A 20,824-nucleotide genomic window follows, 5' to 3' on the forward strand; every position below is an offset into this window, starting at 1 on the left:
ATTTGAAGGACTTTGTAATAGTTTTTTTTTTTTTTTTTCCTTTTAGGAGTCAGACTTGATACAGCATTTCTCATTGTACTTAGTCTAGGTCTCATACTATCATCACTGCTTCTCTTATTCCCCCCACACATATTTTTATTAACTAACATGAGTTTATCAAAGGAAAAACTATAGATTTTTTTGTGAAAGTCAGCTATCCTGTTTAGAATGGGCATTATAGTATTTCCTTCTTCATAAAGTTATCATTGCTATATATATATATATATATATCTTTTTTCTCCTAGAATTGGGACAGATTGTTCCAAGCATAAGGGGATAGTTTATGTGACTCTAATGTCGTTTCATCTGTTTTTGTAGTGAGTTGAACCTGTTCTCTAGTGGTTTGATCGTTCAGAGCTAGATAATACCTGTTGTAAATACTGGTATTGTCACACCATTCAAGGAAAACCATGAACTCACATATTCTCTTGTATTGTTGCAATTTGAAAGTAGGTCACTGCTGTGATGTTCCATTAAGAAAATGTATCGAATGTAATCTCGGGTGATCTCTGGAAAGGAAACTGGGCTTGGGTTATTTAATTTTGCTTTACATGAGCAAATTATTATTCGCTTCAATAAAAATAAGTAATTTCTTTCCTGGCACAGTTTTATTTCCAGGGTAAAAAAAAAAAAAAAAAAAAAAAAAAAGGGAGAGAGAAATACCTCATGTAAGAAAAGATATAGCCATTTAGACTTATTACTTCTTTCCTTCATGAACTATTTATTGAGTGTCTGCGATCAGCCTGACCCTGACCTAGGCAGTGGGGTACTAGCTTACAAAGTCCTTGCTGTTAAGCTGCTTAGGTACATTGTAAGGGTAGAATTGGACAAACAAGTTAGCAAGTCTGTAAATAATTCCAGACAGCAATGACTATTACGCATACAATAAAACCAGATGATGTAGGAGTGGGAATCCTAAGCCTCTTTGAAGAGGTGACTTTTGAGCCAAGATTCAGCCAGGAGAAAATCTATGGGAAGAGATTTTTTTTTTTTTTTTTTTTGGCCAAATCCTAAAGCCTTGAGGTAGGAGCAATCTTGACATATTGGAGGGACAGAAGAAAGCCTGGGTTTCTGATACGTAGGAGGGAACAGACAAGTAAGCATGAGATAAGGGTGGAAATGTAGAGCGGAGCAAGACCACGCAGGGATTTGAACAACATGTTAAGGAGTTTGGATTTTCATGTTCTTTTTTTTTTTTTTTTTTTCCTTAAAATATAATGTATTATTTGCTTCAGAGGTGGATTTTCTTTTGAGTGTCATAAGAGCCCCTGATGGCTTTAAGCAGGAGAAAAAAACCTGATCTGATCTACATTTTAAAAGATGATCCAGGGGCGCCTGGGTGGCTCAGTGGGTTAAGCCGCTGCCTTCGGCTCAGGTCATGATCTCAGGGTCCTGGGATCGAGTCCCACATCGGGCTCTCTGCTCAGCGGGGAGCCTGCTTCCCTCTCTCTCTCTCTCTGCCTGCCTCTCTGTCTACTTGTGATCTCTCTGTGTCAAATAAATAAATAAAATCTTTAAAAAAAATAAAAAATAAAAAAAATAAAAGATGATCCAGGCATTTGTTTGAAACTGGGCTATAGGAGTAGCAAGAGTAAAGAACGCAGGAAGACTGGTTGGTGGTTACAGCGATTGACAGGGAACAGAATAGTAGTTGGGGCTGAGTTTGAGTAGCAAGGAACAAATATTCATTTTTAAGAAGAGATTCAGTAGTTCATCACTGTATATCACATTTTGGAACACCTGAAATTCAGTATTCATATTTAAACTTGATATTCATGTGCAGACTGGGTCCAAAGTCCAGATGCACAAACCAGTTCTCTTGTCATCTGGGATCTCTAACTATCGCATATTTTCCTGTTGCTCCTTCTGCACATTAATTCTTGGGTATTTGCCTTTTTCATTAAACAAATTCCTGAGAGTTGAAATGCTAAAGTTATGTAACAATGCCAAATCTGTAACTCTCTACTATTTTCTGTTGGTCCATAAGAAGCAGATATAATACAGCTTGCCAGCCATAAAATCAGAAAGCCACCATATTTCCAGTATTTAGCCTAGACACAAAATACCTAGTGTGAATCAATCCCAGAGCTACCACATGGTCTTCCTAGAAGACCATTTCCAGGGAAATATTTCAGATACATACTTTAATCACATATACTGCCAGCAGCTGGAAGCTATGAAGACATGTCCAGATGAACAAGACTCAATTCCTCCCACCAGGCAGGAATAGAGTTGTCAAGGGGATTGCAGGATATGCAATATCTAGGATTTATTCAGGGAAAAGCCTATATACCTTCGCACTAACATGGAAACATAGAATGATGTTCAACAGAAAGGTAAAAAAAAAAAAAGAAAAGAAAAAAGACAAGGACTGCTTCGAAACTTCCAGAAGGCAATGATGTTTGAGTGTAGTACACCATCTCTCTTCCGGAAAAATGGAACTCCAGTTCCTTTACAATTAGAACTGACTGCAGTGATAGTCTACCATGGGGCTCATGTTTCAATCCTATAACCCGACAAGCAAAATGCGAATGATGCCAGAAAGAAATATTTTCCCTCGAGGCCTGAAAATGTCCTCATCCAAACGGAATACATTCTTTCGGGTTAATGAAAAGGTATTCTCCAGAGTTCATATGAGGACAGAGTATTAACAGCTCATCTCAAGGGAGACAGTGGCAGTAGCTGTCGTGTGCAGGAACGGCTTTAATAATGATTTAATATGATACACCAGTGTAGATCAGAAGTTCCTGCCGTGAACCGTAGAGTATTAATATTACTACTACAAATAAATATATTTAAAGATAATAATGCCACAGGTAGTTTGAAAGTACTATTTTTCATCCATGTCCTCAAGGCAACCCTGAGAGATAGGCATTATTGTTTTCTAATTTAAAAGATATGAAAAGATCAAGGCTCAGAGAACTTAAATGGTTTACCTTACCCGTTTCTGATGTGTACCAACTACTTCATGTTCTCCTTGGCTTTGTTTCCCTAAGCACGCTTCAGATGCTGAGTAAACGTTTATTTTTAGGAGGGGAAAAGAAAAGGTTTGCCTCAGTCACACGCTTAAAGGGTAATGCCAGACCCCTGACTAAGGTCTTCTAATATTAAGTCCTGTGAGTCTCACAGAATCCACTTAGGTCATTATGTCACAACTAAATTGGCATTTCTGTTTTTGTTTTGTTTTGTTTTTTAGCATATAAAATGGCAAAGTTTGGTATTCTCAGTGGTGTCTTAGATTTGATAAGTTACGATGACCTCTTGGAGTCTTGGCTTTCAGTCTGGAAGGTGGGGATACAGTCTTCCTAATAAGGTTGTTTCAAGGATTGAGTGAACTAGTATAAAAGTGCTTTGTAAATATAAAGCATTTATATAAATATAAGATTGTTTCATTAGAGTTCATTTTTTATTTTAATTAGAATCATTGACCAAAATTTACCTCAGCTTAACTAATTTTCATGACTTACAAATATTATGAATAAAAAATATTATGAATAAAAAGAGCTTTAATAGCTTCTAAACAGGTATAGATTCCAGCCTAACTCATTGATAGCAATATTTTTCTCAGGAGGTCAGATTGGGAAAATATCTGTGGGTTTGTTTGGTTTTTTATTAGAAATCTTTATATTGTTTAATTTTTCTCTTTTTTTTTTTGGAGTGAGCATTTGTTAATTCTGAAATTCAAAGCATCCTTTTTAAAATTAAAAGAGGGGTCCCTGGGTTGCTTAGTGGGTTAAGTGTCTGCTTTCAGCTCAGGTCATGATCTCAAGATCCTGAAATCGAGCCTGTATCAGGCTCTCTGCTCAGCAGGGAATCTGCTTCCCCCTCTCTCTCTGCCTGCCTCTCCATCTACTTGTGATCTCTCTCTCTGTCAAATAAATAAATAAAATCTTTAAAAAATAAAAAAAAAGTAAAAGAATTTTTAAGCATCATAGAAAACTTACAGTAAAAAAGCTCTCTTTGAAACCATTTACAAAATAATGCATACAGAAGAAATAATAAATGTGCCTTGATAAAGATCTTGAAACTAAAGATACAGAGTCAAGAACTGAATCTTTAGTAGTGTTTTTCAAAAGTATGTGACTTTATGAACTATTCTACCAACATTACCAACTAGACTAAAAAAATGATTAGGTCTTGGGACTATACAGTGCTATTTGTGTTTCTTGTTTCTTTTATAGTAACCACCAAATGCTAATGAAAGTTAAAGTTCAAGTAGGCTAGAGAGAGAGCATTGAGATTGAGAAAACCTGCATCTAGGACAAGATTTTTTAAACCTTAGGTAAATTCCTCAACCTCACTTTTGCTCCATTTACGAAATGGAAAGAAGGAGCATTACTGCTCATTATATCACAGGATAAAATGAAGTATACATTTGTGAAATTGCCTTTAGTTTTTACATTTAAAAAAAATAGCTATTTGCACCCCGAATGATATCTGTATCAAAAAGATAGTTTCATTGTTACTTGTAAAAAGGCAGAATAGTATTAAAAAGACCATATGCCACAGGGTTCAAATATCAGCCCTTCCACCTAATAGATTTATGCTTTGGGGGTTCTGTTATCTCCCTGAGTCTCATTTTCTTTGTCTATGAAATTGGAGATATCGCTAACTCATAGGGTTGTTTAGAGGATTAAAACTAATATATCTGAATAGGTTAGCTGATTAAAGATGATGTTTATAAAGTGGCTCCCATCTGGTAGGTGCTCAATACATATATCATCATTATCTTCCTCATTATCACCTTCATCATTTATGGTCAGTGTGTAAAAAGGGTATTTTACTTTGTCCCTGAAACCCTGTCTGATACAAACCAATAAACTATTCTCTATTCTCTCCCTATCTTTTTTTCTTTTCTTTTTTCCTTCCCCCCCCCTTTTTTTTTTTGAGAGCTGGAAACCTTAGAAGGTGGTGAAAGATCTCTACTTATGTCAATTTGTGTAATCTATCATTATTAAATTACTCCACTGAGAACATGTGAGAAACCAAGTGCTAAAATGCCTCTAAAAACAGTTGCCAAGTAACATTTCATTCTTTAAAGGAGCAGTAGAGAAGGGCTCTCCAGATGTCCTAGTCTTTTAATGGAGAGGGAAGCCTTGCTGAACTTGTATAGAAGACAGCAGTACCAGTACTACCTGAGAATGGGTACAGCTAGCACCAGTTCACTGCAAACTCTTCAACTAGACTTGCACAGGCATTTCACCCATACAAGGAAGGAGTAAGTCTTATAGATACCTGCTAGGAGAATGTTCCAGATTATAAGTGCAAAGGCCCTGAGGCAGGAGAGTGCCTGATACTTGAGAAAACAGGACAGTATGGATGGAGAGGTCCAGTTCATGGTATCATTCAGTCCTCAGCCTGTTTACTTTCATAACCATCTATTTCTTTTTTAGAGTTTTATTTATTTATTTAATCTCTACACCCACCGTGGGGTTGGGACTCACAGCCCTGAGTTCAGGGGTCACATGTTCTTCCTACTAAGTCAGCCAAGGGCCCCAACAGTCTGTTTAATGTTGGCCTCCTCTCTACCTCCAGATCTCTGTTTCACTCCCATAATTTATTCTCTTTGTAGGACTTCACAGTATTATTTGTTTGCTTACTTGTTTACTGTCTCTTCTATTAAAATATGAGCTCCTTGAGGATAGCTATCTTGAATATCATCTTCATTACAATTTAGGTAATGTTTAGAACAGTACATGGCACATAGTAGGTGTTCATGAGATATTTCTATTTTATAACTGTGATTAAAATTTATTTAATAGTGATCTTAATATATATGAATGTTTGTATATATGTTTTGATGTCACTTAGGAGTGAGTTTAAAATAATGAGGCCAGGGGCGCCTGGGTGGCTCAATGGGTTAACTCTGCCTTCGGCTCAGGTCATGATCCCAGCATCCTGGGATCGAGCCCCGCATCGAGCTCTCTGCTCAGCGGGGAGCCTGCTTCCCCCTCTCTCTCTGCCTGCCTGTCTGCCTACTTGTGATCTCTGTCTATCAAATAAATAAATAAAATCTTTTAAAAAAAAATGAGGCCATTTTTATTCACCAGAGAGCCACATATCTGTAGTGTTAGTGAATACATAAGGAAACCCCAACACACTTATACACCATTGACAGATTTCACTCAGTTCAGCTCTTGTAGAGAATAGTCTGTCTCTGTCTCTGAGAGTCAAAAATGTACATTTTCTTTGAACCTCAGTTTCATTTCTAGGAATTTATTAAATAGAATAAATGCCCATCCCTATGAATGAATCTAATACATAGCACTATCTACTTACACATGGAAGTAGACACTGGCCAATTCTTCCCACAAATATTTGTTGAGCACCTACGTATGAGACACTAAGATCAGACTCTGCCAGTGTTGAGGATGCCCCTGTAGTAGAGAGTAAACAGCTAAAGCTCAGTCATGAGGTAGGAGAGACCTGTGGAAGAACAGAATTAACTCTTCTCTCTCATACATACAGACCCTAGGTGGGTGCTACACACCATCAGCTGGGGATTTGTGACCAAAAAGTATTTCCATGAATGACCACACCTTTTTTTTTCAGATCTGGTAGAAGGGGCGTAAGACTACAGGCATTTTCCTGTCAGAAATCCATGAATGTGAAGGGGGTGATGTTCCAGAAGGAGCAATAGAGCTGAAAAAAGAAAAACGAAAGAAAGAAAGAAAGAGAAAGAGAGAGAGAGAAACCAAAGTAAATCTGTGAAAGTGGACCTCAAACAGCCCAGGCAGAAAAAGAGTGTGGATGATGCTTTCATTAAGGTGAATTGTTAACTGGTGTGTGCCAAGCTATTGTAATAGGGAAGCACTTCAACTACTGTAACGCCTGCTGGGATTGTAGTTCTACTAAGAGAATCTAAAGAGGATGCAATTGTTTAATTATGTACATATCTGGACATATACCACAGATTCCAGATTCCAGTTTTGTTTTATTTTAAACTTGGGTTAAATGGGTTTGTTCTTAATGTTTAGAGACCATGGGTAGCAATGTGACTTGTGGAGTAATAAATCTTAAAAAAATGAATTCCATTCAGAATTTCCCTTATAGTCTCAACAAGAAGGAAAGGGCAGAAGTGTACATATAAATCAAGGAAAACTTCCTAGAGTTCTGTGCTAAGCTTAGATGTTCAAACAAATGTATAAAAGCTGGACAAACAACCTAGATCTAACAAGAACTCTTAAGAATAGTGGCATGAATGTTAAAGCGAGGATTAAGTTCAGCTTTAAAAAATTTTTAAAGATGGGAAGAGCTGTATTTGAAGCAATAATAAAAAGAAAGAAGGTTCAGTATGTTAAATTAACATAGAGGGGACAAGTCTAAGTAATGTGGTAGACCCTCTTTAAGTCAGGGTCCCTATGATCCCTCCTTCTCAGTGTTCATGCTTTTGTGTGATCCTATCCCATGGAGGATGTGCAGGACCTGTGATTTACTTCTAACCAGTAGAGCACAGCAAAGACAAGATATACATGCTAACATTGCACAAGATTTTAGTGCCCATTTTGCTAGAGTCTCCCACTCCTTTCTGGCTTCAAAGAAGTGAGTTGCTATGTTGGGAGACCCATATGGCAAGGAACTGAAGGCAGCTTCAGGTGGATAGCCAGGGGAACAGAAGTCTTTATTAGTTCTATAACCACAAGGAATTGAATTCTTTTGACAATAGGAAAACCTTCCCCAGTCAAGCCTCAGATGAGACTGCAGCCTTGTGAGACCCTAGGTAGAAGACTTGGCTATGCTTTTCCCAGAATCCTGATCCACAGAAACTGTGAGGTAATAAAATACATGTGTGTTATTCCAAGCTGCCAAATATCTGATCATTTGGCATAGCAATAGAAAATCAGTATCATAAACTACTGTCATTTGCTTCTGTCTTCTCAGTTGAGGAGACAACCTTTAGAGTGGCATGGCTAGAATTTTCCCTGGAATACAGCATCCCATTCCATTAGAATAAGAGATACGAATTACATTTAGAGCTTCGAGTTAATCTTCACACCCCTCATGAGACGACTCTTCTCTGTCTCCTTCACCTCTTTGACTCTTTTCTATCCAACCGAAGGAAATTTGGAAGAAAAAATAGAAAGGATACTTTTTTACAATCTTAATTAAGACACCAGCCTCTAGAAACAGCTGCTGTTATGTTAGAAATGCTGTCTTGAGGCTTCTTCAGAGAAGCAGCTCTCCCTTCTCACCATGTGATGTTGTCTTTTTTGGCTTAGTATTCCTGTTACCTATTACTGTGTTTGACACATGGTTGATTCTCTATGACTGTTTGATGAATGAATTCCATGTTAAGTTACCTCACCCATAAACCCAGTAAGAAAGAAAGTCATCATTCCTACTGTGGTGCTCTTCCCTTTTTAGGCTTTTGGGAATGAAAAGGCAAGCATGACATTTATTTATGTACATAGAAGGAAATGAATAAACCCAGAGAATACAGAGATGAGTGAATTGCTTTTTGAATAAACCCAGAGAATACAGAGATGAGTGAATTGCTTTTTGTAAATAAAAGGAACCTTAAAAGCCTAATAGGAATACTGATTATTTCATAATGGTCTTTTTTTTTTTCTTCTCAATCTACCACGTTGTGTTCAGTTTTATAGGCGACATATTCAGTGTTGGTAGATGCCAAAAGCTTAATTGTCTGACTCCAAGTGATACTGACATAATAGACTCATTTGCTATGCCTCCATTCTCTAGCTTCACATGACATAAAAGTACAAACCTTTTATAACCTGACAATAATTGAAATGCCTTTATCTTTTATTCATTTTATTTTCAGCTTCCTTCTTTGTAGACCCCTAGTGGAAACATAAATTTAGCATTATTCATTCCTGTTTGGCACACTGAATGCCTGGTCCATTGTACCTCATTACACACAGTCTGTGAATTTTTTATAAATACTTTTGTTAATTCATTGCTAATTGTGCTATTGGACATTACTGATGGCAAAATGCCCAAAAGATTTGGTTTCATTTACATAACATATAAGTAGAAAATGAGCAAACCTATATGCTCCATTGCTTACTGTCCATTTCAGAAACATGGTGTTATTTTAATCTAAACTAAGGAAATGAAAGTATTTCAACTCATAACGTCATTATTTATGAGTGAGAAAATTGCATATCTGTTGAATTGAAACTTTCATTTATAAAAAAGTGGCTCAGGGTACCCAGCTGGCTCAGTTAGAGTATGTGCCTCTTGATATCCGGGTTATGAGTTCGAGCCCTATGTTGAATGTAAAGATTACTTAAAAAAAAATCCAAAAAGTGGCTTAATGGCCATGTGTATTGCCTAAGAATATGGTGTGGATTTGTTTGTTTGTTTGTTTAACAAGTACTATATTACTTTCCCTTATAGTCTGTTCTCTAGTGGTCTTTAATGCATGAATCAGACCCCATCACTCCTAAGTCAAAACTCCCCAAACATTTCCCATTACACTTAGAATAAGATCCAAACTCTTTACCATGGCTTGCAAGGTCCTTCATTTCTGCCCTATCTGGTCTCATTGTCTACTACTCTTCCGCTGCTCATACTACACCAGGCACATTGGTTTTTTTGTAGTTCTTCAAACATGCCAAATTCATTTCCACCCCAGTGCCTTTGTACTTGCTGTTCCACCTCCCTAGAACAGTCTTTCTTCAGATCTTCACAAGACTCACTTTCACATTCAGGGAGCTTTAATGTCATCTTCTGAAGAAGCTTTTCTTAGCCAATCTATCTAAAATAATAGCCCCTGTTACCACTGTCAATCACTCATGATCCCTCTAGGTTGTTTTCCTTTTTTTTCTTTTTAAGATTGTGTTTATTTAAGAGAGAGAGGATGAGAGAGTGTGCATGCACGCACATGCATGGGGGGAGGGGCAGAGGGAGAAGCAGACCCCCTGCTGAGCAAGGATCCTGACTCAGGGCTAGATCCCAGGACCCTGGGATCAAGACAAAAGCAGATGCTGAACTGACCAAGCCACCCAGGCACCCCTGCGTTATTTGTTTTTCTGATAGTACTAATTGCCACCTGAAATTGTTTCTGCCCTACTAGAATATAAACTCCAGGAAGGCAGGGTTCTCACTTGGCTTGTTCACTACTGCAGCCCCAGAATCCATCCCTACAGCAATTATTCAACATGTGTGAATCAACTAAGTAAATAAGATCATGGAGGTAGGTGGTATAGGACTAAATAACAACTGAAGAGAGAAACAAGGAAGATAAGTCAAAATGGCCCTGAATTTTTGAGCCCAGATTATTGAAGGGTTGTAGAACCATTAAAAGTCACAAGTAACCCAGAAGGGAAGACAACTTTGGGATAGAAGAAAGACAAGTTCTGTATTAGACATTAGAAATGCTGGTAGACATCTAGCAGGGAGATTGAGAGAGACCACAGGATTGGAGATGTTGCCCTGGGGATTATTCTGGTAGTTCTGATAACTGAAGCCCTACAGAGAAAAGGTTGAACAGGAAGAAGGAAAAGTCTTTTAGGGACAGCTCAGAGGAGGGAGAAGGGCCAGATGGGGAACAGTCAAGATGATAGAAGTAGAAACGAAGAGTAGAATACTGGGAGATTTAAAAAAAAAAAAAAAAAAAAAAGCCCAGGAAAAGAGAATTTCGAGGAGGGAGTGGAAGGCATAGCTCAATGCTGGTAATAAGAGGACAATATGTGGGCAAGGGACCGGCTTAGATTGTAAGCATTTGTGACCTTTAGGCGAGAAACTCCGATAGATTGGTGAGGGCAGAAATACATCTTACACCAACACTGTCTTGAATGTCAGTTTAATCTTCTGTGATTCATGAGGCATTTCAATATCTCTTAGGATCTCCTGGTCATATGACAAATAACAGTTATGTAACTCTAGTTTAAAAGGTGTAGGGGTAGGGGAGAAAAGGTATAGGAAACTGAACTGAACCTATACCAATCCTACAGCATGTGTTGAAAGTTGCTTAATCTGAACGCATCCCTGCCTCGGCCCAGGTTTCTGTGATTTTTCTAAGGAGGGATGCCATGTGCTCTGATAGCTGTCAGCAACATGTCATTTCAGTATGTGCTTCGTTTTTCTAAATTGAGAAGTGCTAAGATAAGAGGGAGAATGTTAGTTAGGCCAGCAATATTTTTATTTTATTGTCTGCTGACATAAAAAATGTGTTAAACTTTATTTTTGTTATTTTGCAAAGATCTGAAAAGAATGAATAAGCAGGAAAAGTTGCTCATGATCCACTACCAAGAGGCTATCATTATTTACATTTTGGCCTTCTTACTTTTTGGTGCTTTTTTTTTAACCCCCAGCTTTTTGAAACTTCTAACACTTTCATGTTATTTTTATGTCATGGGAGAAGTCATACAGTGGCTCTAGAACCAGGTATCCTGGGTTCAAATCCTACATCTGACTCTTATGAGCAGTAAGACCTTTATGTGTCTCATAACCTCCCTATGCCTCAGTCTCCTCACCTATAAAATGTGGGAACCACCAATTCTTTATTTTTTTTAAGATTTTATTTATTTATTTCAGGGAGAGAGTAAGTGAGAGAGAGCCTGAGAGGGGAGAGGGTCAGAGGAAGAAACAGACTCCCCACTGAGCAGGGAACCCGATCTGGGACTCGATCCCGGGACTCCAGGATCATGACCTGAGCCGAAGGCAGTCGCCCAACCAACTGAGCCACCCAGCTGCCCGAACCACGAATTCTTTTGTACATTCGTTTGTTCTGATATCTTGGGTACAAAAGACAGTTGATCCCATATCCTTTCCACCTTTCCAGTCTTACTTGTTCCATTTTCCCCTACACTGGCAGTCATTTAGAAAAACTTCTCATCCCTTCTGTTATTTTGCTTATCTTTCCCCTGATGTTCTATACTTTTGTCATATTGTCTTGATATGCCAGTATTGTTTACAAGTAAAATATGGGTTAGAAGCCACCTCAACTCCTGGAAACTGAGCTAAAGTGAGAGACAGAGGAACTCCATTGAGGATTAAACTGGTCTGTAATGACCTTAAAGTTGTATTGCCCTGTACTCTCACATTCAAGTCAAATATGGCCTGGATCTGTTCTGAAATTAAAAAAAAAAAAGAGGGGGGTAATAAACTAATTAAAGCATTTGATTGTCTGTATCAGAGTTACTATCCTAAAAAGCCATTAACCATACAATGATAATCAAAAGACTGGATGGGCCGTTAACAATAATATGTCCCTTAGGGCAGCACATCACAACTGTGGGTGCTGTGTGCAGACTTTGTGACAGAAATGTCTCTGAGACTAGGCTAACCGTGAACTATTTAAGTAATAGAGAACCCAAGGGAAAACAGTTTTTCTTCTTCTTCTGTTTCTTTCTTTCTTTCTTTCTTTTTTTTTTTTACTTCAAGAAAGGGTAATTGGTCAAATTACCCTTTATCCTGTTTACTTCAGGATAACTGGTCAAATACCATCAAGGCAGAACATGGCCATAAAAGATGCAACACCTCTCTCATGGTTTCATGACTGAAAACAAAACTAGGCCCTGAGTTCTCCCCATCAAACTCAGTGGATCCCATGGATATTACAATCATGGATTTTCCAGAGCCAACCTTGATTTTGTGTGTTTTGGCACCCTTTTAATTACTGTCCTGATTTGGGGCTCTGGAAGAAAATTTTAAAAAAGGATTGAAGTATCTGTAATATCCTTTCTTTGTGAGCAAGGCTGTTGTCAACTTCAGCCTTCTTGAAAACATCTTTGCACTGTCCTAGTCCTGTAATGTAGGTTGTGATCCAAACGTGGGTCTGTCTTTATTGATAAGGTACTGACAAACTTCTGTCCAGTGCATTGCTATGCTTTGGGTTGGAGAGTTTTTCTGAGCAGCAAAATGCCATTTTATTGCTTGAGAAGATGGTGATTTGACATTAACTTAAGGAAACAGACTGCTGCAGGTTTTTCTAAGTATCTCGCAGTAAATCAACCTTCAAAGACTTCCTTAGGAAACACATTGGCTCTTTTTAAAAATATAAATACCTTGAACAAAGTCCTTAAATCATGGAGCTCTTTTTTCTAATCTGAAGACAGAAAGATATATTGGTATGTGATATGACTTCCTAGATAGTTGAGCAATAAAAAGCATGGATACGCCGAATCCCACCGAGCTGTCGGCTTCATGGTTCTTTGTGTGTCCTTGTTTGTTAAAGGTGGGCCAGAAGGAAGGTCCTGTTCGTGCAGTTACTTGTGTCCTCTCAGTTCAGACCTTGAAGTTTTCCTCTAAAAACTGACAAATTATATACTTCTTCCCAAAGAGAAGAGCAAACTCCGTTCATTTTCTGAATTTTTTAACTACACCCTCTTTTTTTATTGTTGTTGCCCTTTGAAGTGGAAACCGTTGTTTGTTTTCTCTTTAATGAAATGCAATGACACAATTTTTTTTTTAAGGTTTTTAAAATTTATTTATTAGAGAGAGAGAGGTCACAACGAGGCTGAGAGGCAGGCAGCGGGGGAGGGCAGCAGGCCTCCTGCTGAGCAGAGAGCCCACATGGGGCTCGATCCCAGGACTCTGAGATCATGACCCGAGCCAAAGGCAGAGGCTTAACCCACTGAACCACCCAGGCGCCCCAACACAGTTAATTTTTTTTTTTTAAGATTTTTATTTATTTGACAGAGAGGGATCACAAGTAGACAGAGAGGCAGGCAGAGAGAGAGGGAGGGAAGCAGGCTCCCCGCTGAGCAGAGAGCCCAACGCGGGACTCGATCCCAGGACCCTGAGATCACGACCCGAGCCGAAGGCAGTGGCCCAACCCACTGAGCCACCCAGGCGCCCCAACACAGTTATTTTTAAATAAGTTGTTGACTAGAGTATTGGAGGCTCTGGCCCAGTCACAGTTTATAATAATAACTCCTCAGAGGGTTCTGCCAGTAAGGAACCTGAAGTTCAGAGTTGTAAAGCAATTGCAAAGGAAGCCGATCTAAACAGTGACATCTGTTAGGAGACAGAGATGTTGTCTCCCAGCACCTAGGATTATTCTTTAAATTTGCAGTTCAGGAGTCAAATCTGAACTAAAGTTGACTGATCAGAAATGATTCATGCACTCGGTTTAATCACTGTGGGAAATAACAGAGAAAGACTTCAGTTCTTTTTCTGAATTGTTAGTGTGGGCATGGTATAGGTTAGGTCTCCCGCCTTAGTATTAATAGTCCAATAGAGGAGTAAAGACACATTCCAGGAAATAATGTCTTGTTTGATTGTTTATATTTAGACTAAAACATCTGAGCTGTGTTCTTATGTCTCAAGGACTAAGAAGTTTAATGAGGAACACACATTTGTAAACAAAATTTTTTTTAAATGCTCAAAAGGAGACAGTACCGTTTCCCAAAAAACTCATCAATGCACGCAAAACATTGCTGTGGAGTATATTTGCATTTGAGAATATAGCTTAGATACTTCTACTGTCAAAATATTTTGTGGTGCTTGTGCTGTTTCCAAAGACCATGAGCCCCTAAATTAAGCACACAGATAGGTGTTTACTGTGACATCACATTCAGAAGCCATGAAAGCAAGCAAATCCTTTGGAATGTACAGGGCCGTGAGCATCTCTCTTTCCTGTATAGTTGTTGGCTTGCCCTGTGATATGCCAGGTTTCCCCATCTTAACTCTACTGCCTAATGATGCTGCAGAAACTTCACTGGTGTTTAAAACAGTTTTGAGATTTCCAGATAAAGATTTCACAGAAGCACAAATTTTATTATCTGGCTTTCTGTGCAGTGGTTGCTCTTCGTACACATTGAACATAACCTCCTTGAATATGAAAGTAACATGTTAAGACTGTGTGGAGGTCAAAAAGGATAATTATGGCTATAACTAATTATCATGTAACTTAACCAAATGTAATTACAAAGCAGTTTTTAACTTTCATTTAAACATAATTTTCTTATTTGAGCGGAAGACAAAAAAAATGGGCCTTTGTTTTCTTCTTTAATAGCAGTGCTCAGTTATGTGACCTAGATTTCCAAATCTCTGTAGTATTTCCTGTACAAAACCAGTGTATTCCCTTCCTGCACACCTACCACTAATAATAAAATATGAGTCAGCTACATAGAGGCACTATCTGTGTAAAGTTTTTAATCAAAACCTTTTGTTAATGAAAAACAAGTACCTAGTGCTATTATAATGCAGATGAGCTAATAAAGTATAATTAAGAATCTTTCTAGAGGGAAATTTCTCAGGAGGTAAATATTTAAAGATTCACTCTTAAGTTGTTGGTTTTTGGTTTTTTTTAATGTGCTTTTTTTTGGGGTCTACTTAAATTTCTTATTTTTATGTCTGATGTCATCTTAGAATTCTTGGTGGGCAGAAACTTTGGCTCTTTAATTTGACACTGAAGTAAACAACTATTTTTTGAGCGATTCTCTTCAAAGAATCTTTCCTGTTATTACAATCTACTATGATCTCGCCTTTTTTTTTTTTTAAGAGGATGTACACACTCTGGAAAGCAAAACACTCTCCAGCTCTATCATGTCAAGTGATATGGCAGATTTCAGCCATGCTACGAACTTTCCTCTTGTCTCAGCCCGTTCTATAAAACAGACAGGGTAATGAAATGTTCCCTTTGTGATCCATTCTGATTTTCATGATAACCAAAGTTCTTAGACAACCATTATGCCATAACATTATTGTCAAGAAACTGGACAAACTCCATGTTCCTTCACCGAACACGCATCACACGTGGGATGCACTTCCCACAGTGGGAAGCACTGTGGCTTTAACTGAATAGCACAGCGCTCATTCAGGAAGGGTGTATCTTAAAGAAACACAGATCTATTCAAATTGGCTTTACTAATAGACAATAAAATGATAGTTTCAGCTATATAGATATAACATCAAACATCTGTGTTATGAGTAAAATGCTGACTCCTCTAGCTGTTTCCAAAGGTACAGATGTTGACATTATAGGAGCAAAACAACTGAATGATGGATTGAATGGTTTTAGCTTGCATTTGAATTGTTACCATAGTCTCTAAGAACTGCTGTAAAGCATTCATTTTTAGGGTCTGTTCCCTCCGTGAGTCATTTCACTGCTTCTATTCCTTCCTCCCCTCTCTTCCTTTCTTCAACAAATATTGAGCACCTACTATGTGTTAGACACTGTGTGTTGAGGGAAAGAATAAAATTTAGGACATGGCCTCCCTAGAGCATACATTTGACAGGGAGTAATAGCATATCTTTTAAAACTTTAATTATATACCTATGAATGTGGTAAGTGTTCTAAAAAAGAATAAGGTGCTATTTATTTTCCAGCAAACATTTCCAAAGGCCTACTATATGTCAGGCATTTTGCCAGGTTCTTGGTAAACAAGGGTGAATGAAACAACATGATCCCTATCCTTACTGAGCCTACACACTGTTGAGGAAAACAATAAATGAACAGAAATACCAGTAAATGCATTTCAGACTGAGAAAACTGCAGTGGCTTTAGTGTGTATGTTGCTCTGATAGAAATGGAGGGAGGGCGGGGATGATCTGTTCGCCTGATGAGCTTCCAAGTGGTGACTTACAGGATGACTAGGAGCCAACCATCTAGTGAGCTAAGTAGAGAGCATCCCAGACAAAGGCAAAAAGCTGCTTACTCCAAGAAATGAAAAGAAGGCCAGAATAGATTGACTTAGTGAGATGGGGAAGATTTCAGGGAAGATCTGCTTTTGAGGAATACTGCTTAATTTTAGAAGAATTACGTCCAATTTGCCTATGAGACTTCTAAGTGGGGATGTTATTGGGGAGTTGCTTATACCAGTCTGGAATAAAGAAGAAAGGGCTGGGCTCGCCAAATATGAGAGTCAGCAGCACAGGTAGAGTTTTTTAAGTTTGGGAAGTTGTGAGATCACTGAGGCTGAGAATATAAGTCAAGAAAAGAAGGAGATTCAAGACTGAATCCTAAGAACAAAATTTAAAGGTCTATAGAGAAAGAAGAAGCTAGACAAAAGAGTAGTGGTCAGAAAGATAGAAATTGGGATAAATATAGTATTGTGGAAACCAAGAAAAAGTGACTGGTTTTAATTTTTTTTGAAGATTTAGTTTGAGAGAGAGAGAGGGCGTGCATGTGTGTGTATTGGGGGAAGAGCAGAAGGAGAGGGAAAGACGCCCTGTTGAACATGGAGCCTAATGCAGGGCTTGATTCCCAGAATCTGAGATCATGACCTGAGCTAAAACTGACTCAGCTGCTTAACTGACTGAGCCACCCAGGTGCCCCCAAGAAAAACTGAGTGGTTTTAAAGCATATGCTTTTGAATAGTTAAGTAATTGTCCTGTTAGATAGTAAAATGAAAAAAAAAAAAAAAACTATCTCAGTAAATTATAAAATACTCCACAGTCATTAATACTGTGTGTATGTATATATGTATGTTTTTAGAACCACTTGCTCCAAAAAAGTAGAAACTGTCTTAACCTAAAGGTTAACCAGCCGATCTTTTCTCTCTATAAAGCATACTCTCTGATGCCCATGGGTGGTGTCTGTCCTGTCTTCTTTCCAGCGTTACCCTGAACTTAAGCTGTTGCCAGTTAGAATGTTTATCAGAGTTGGTTGTCTTTGTTTCCAAAAGGATTAATGTCAGGTGTACTTGCTACTCTAAATTAATTGCATAATTTGTAATTTAATGAAATAATGTGAAAAGAAAAAGTTATTTTTACAAAAATTAAGTTGGTTGCTTTAGAGAGATTTGATAAAGGTGAGCTTTTATTTTTTTTTTTTAAAGATTTTATTTATTTATTTGACAGACAGAGATCACAAGTAGGCAGAGAGGCAGGCAGAGAGAGGAGGAAGCAGGATCCCTGCTGAGCAGAGAGCCCCATGCGGGGCTCAATCCCAGAACCCTGGGATCATGACCTGGGCCGAAGGCAGAAGCTTTAACCCACTGAGCCACCCAGGCGCCCCCAAGGTGAGCTTTTATAATGCTATTGATTAGATGTGAGGGAGTCATCTGTAAAAGACTTGAGGGAAATTATAAAAGTCTAGAAGAATTCTGCCATTGGATTTTTCATAACTTTTTAGTTCTCCGTCCACTTTAAAGAAACTGAAAGTAAAAATGATAGCTGATGCAGTTTGAGTGTGGTTTCTGCAAAAAAGAAAAACAAAAAAAAAAAAACAGAGCACTAATCAGAGGACTAGTCAACAAAGAAAAAGCTTTGACCTAATAAAGATTGACAAATGAATATATATTTATGTTTTGATTTAAAATAAAATACACAAATACAAGCATATAAAATAAAAATATATCTGCATATATGTTATACCTTAACTGATGGTTAATCTTCTATTCTAGCCAAGTATCTTTGTATCTAGTTCTAGCAAATGATACAAAGATAAACTTGAACTCAGCCTATGTTCATTACTAAAATGTACTAATAAATTATTGAGTAAGTGGAATTTCCTAAGCATACTGTGTTTCTGCCCCTACCCTTTGTATTTCTTTGTTATACTGAAAACTTTTTAAGAATGTATTTGATTAGTCATCAGATCAAACCAGTTTCATTCTTAACACATAACCACAGTTAAGGTTACCAAAGCATGCCCCTCAAGTAGAAAATATACATTAAAAGGATCCCCTCTCCACCCCCCTTATTTTCTGGAATTCTCTTTTCAATTAATTTCAGACCTTTCCCAAGCTACATAGAGGACATGAGAAAGAATAATTTTTAATACTGCTACATTTTTAATATCAGTTCTTACTGTTCTGTATATTTACCTGCAAGCATTTAACTTTTTATCAGTAGTCATATTTTCAAATTAAACTCCATAGTTAATTGTTAGATGGTCAGTGATCGATGTGGCATGGCAAGTGATTAAAGTAGGCAGGTCATAAAATAGAGGAAAATAGAAGACGGTGATCCAGTGGGGAAAAAGCAAGGTAGTTTAAGATTTCCAGGGTTTATAAATTAGACTCCTAAAGTAGATTTGATCTACTGGATTTTAGAGGTGTTTACACATACATACACATGTCTGATAATCAATTACAATGTTCGTGGTTTCTGCCTATAAATAGTTGCATGCTATTCCTTGTGTGCTGCTCAGGAGACAGCTTCAATGCCAGTGCTCTGAGACTTGGTTATTATATATAGCATCAGAGGTAAAGTCTTTGGACCATCAGATAGAAACAACAGAAGGACAGATTTTGGTTCAATTCTGAGCAAGAACCTTGGACAGTTAGATCTATACAAAAATGAGAAGTTCTGTGTTTTGCCCATCACTGAGAGACTGGAGAAATCCCAAAAGACTTGTAGATATGCTGGGTGAAAATGAGTCTTTTCTTCTGAAACCCCTTCCGTATGGCTGCTGCAGAGCATTGAGCATTTTGTGCAAACAAAGGGCAAGTGAGTATGTGGGGGCTGAAGTGCAGCCAACTGGAGGTTCTGGTACAGGACCTCGTTTCCAGAGGAAGGGGCACCATTTTATAATTTTCACAGAAAGACCAGTACCCTGGCAAGCTCCATGCCCTCAGTCACATCAGCTCAGAGGAGGTGTTACATTCCAGCCATGGAAGGGAGTGCCATTTTCAACACAAAATGGAAACTTTTTAGCCATGCCACAGGCTAGCAGTGGCCCTGTTTTCACACATGTTGGTCTTTTTTCCATTCCCTTCTTTCCAACACTAAGAGTCTCCATAAGCAAATGAAAGGAAATGAATTAGATATTCAATTCACAAGATAATACGTCTAGAACCAAGTATGTCTGGGGAAGAAGACTCAGTACCCTCAAGGAGTTAGCAGTCTACGGGAGGAGGGAAACAAAATATCTATGCAAATTATCATAATGCAGAGTTGAAGACGCTAAGTATTTGATGAGTGATACAAAGTGCCAATAGCTCAGAAGAATAAGGAGGGAAATTATTTCAAAATCAGTAAAACCTTTATAGAGAAGGAAACATTTAAGATTTGGCTCAGAGAAATTTTGAGTGGCGGGAATGGAACCAAAAGGCGGTTGAGGTGAATGGGAGACATAGGAAACCTGTTGTAATTTAAAAGCACTGGAAGAATTATGGGATGCAAGATCGAAACCGGTATCTCATTATTTATGCCATTATAAGCAACCACGGTTGAGAAAATATCTTGCGAAAATAATTAACTATATGCCCGTTTGCACTGATACCTTAGGGTCCCCCAAAGTCTCAGGCAAACTCATTCTGATACCTTCATATCTAAACCTTAAACCACTCTCCTATTATCTTTTTGTTTTCATCACCTATGGCCAGTTCAGTGTTTGCCTGATGAGATCTATCGTACCAGAAACTGTAAAATCAGGTACTTGCTTTCTCAGCCTCCCACATCTAGCCCCACAACCCAGTTCTGGCCAATGAGATATCGACAAAAGTCTGCTTGGGAATTTCTGGGTAAGCTTTCAGTTAACAGATAAGGACAGCCGGAACTGGACTACCTCTTTTTCCTTCCTTTCTGCCTTTGATGTGGATGTAATGTCTGTAGTTTTGGAGGCCCTCTTGCAACCAGAAGGTGAAAGGTGTGAAGATGAACCGCCTATACGCTAAGGATGCTGGAGTAGAAAGAAAAAACATGGGACCTTGATGTTATTGTTGAGAAACCTCCCAACTCCTTAAAAGTAAACCCCTGTGTGTTTGCCCAGCTAATTGGATAGCCTATTGCTTTCACCTGGAAGCATTCCTTATGAAAATGCCAATTTTTTTTCTAAGTCTCTCCAGGCAATTTTGCTTTTGCTTTTTTTTTTTTTTTTTTTTTTAAGATCAGAGGATAAGGTTTAGTTCTTGGGGTATAAGAACTCAACAAACCATTGCTGAACATTTATTGTGCACCAGAGACTATCCTGCATGCCAGAAAG

General features: G+C 38.1%; 1 protein-coding gene across 6 annotated transcripts in view; it reads left to right on the forward strand.

The window, feature by feature from the left end:
* STXBP4 (syntaxin binding protein 4) overlaps nucleotides 1-20,824 on the forward strand; it is a 165,621-nt gene that overhangs the window by 108,866 nt on the left and 35,931 nt on the right. Inside the window, exon 17 of one of the 6 annotated variants that reach the window (XM_047706527.1) lies at nucleotides 11,542-11,567. The exons of 4 other annotated variants lie outside the window; for them this stretch is intronic. In XM_047706527.1, coding sequence (XP_047562483.1) covers nucleotides 11,542-11,552 — 11 coding nt within the window. In that variant the 3' untranslated portion in view covers nucleotides 11,553-11,567. Of the gene's footprint in view, nucleotides 1-6,591; nucleotides 8,705-11,541; nucleotides 11,568-20,824 lie in introns of those variants that run through there. One more of the 6 variants, XM_047706526.1, reaches the window with a different exon arrangement.

This window comes from Lutra lutra, chromosome 16, assembly GCF_902655055.1.
Source record: "Lutra lutra chromosome 16, mLutLut1.2, whole genome shotgun sequence".
NCBI lineage: Eukaryota > Metazoa > Chordata > Mammalia > Carnivora > Mustelidae > Lutra > Lutra lutra.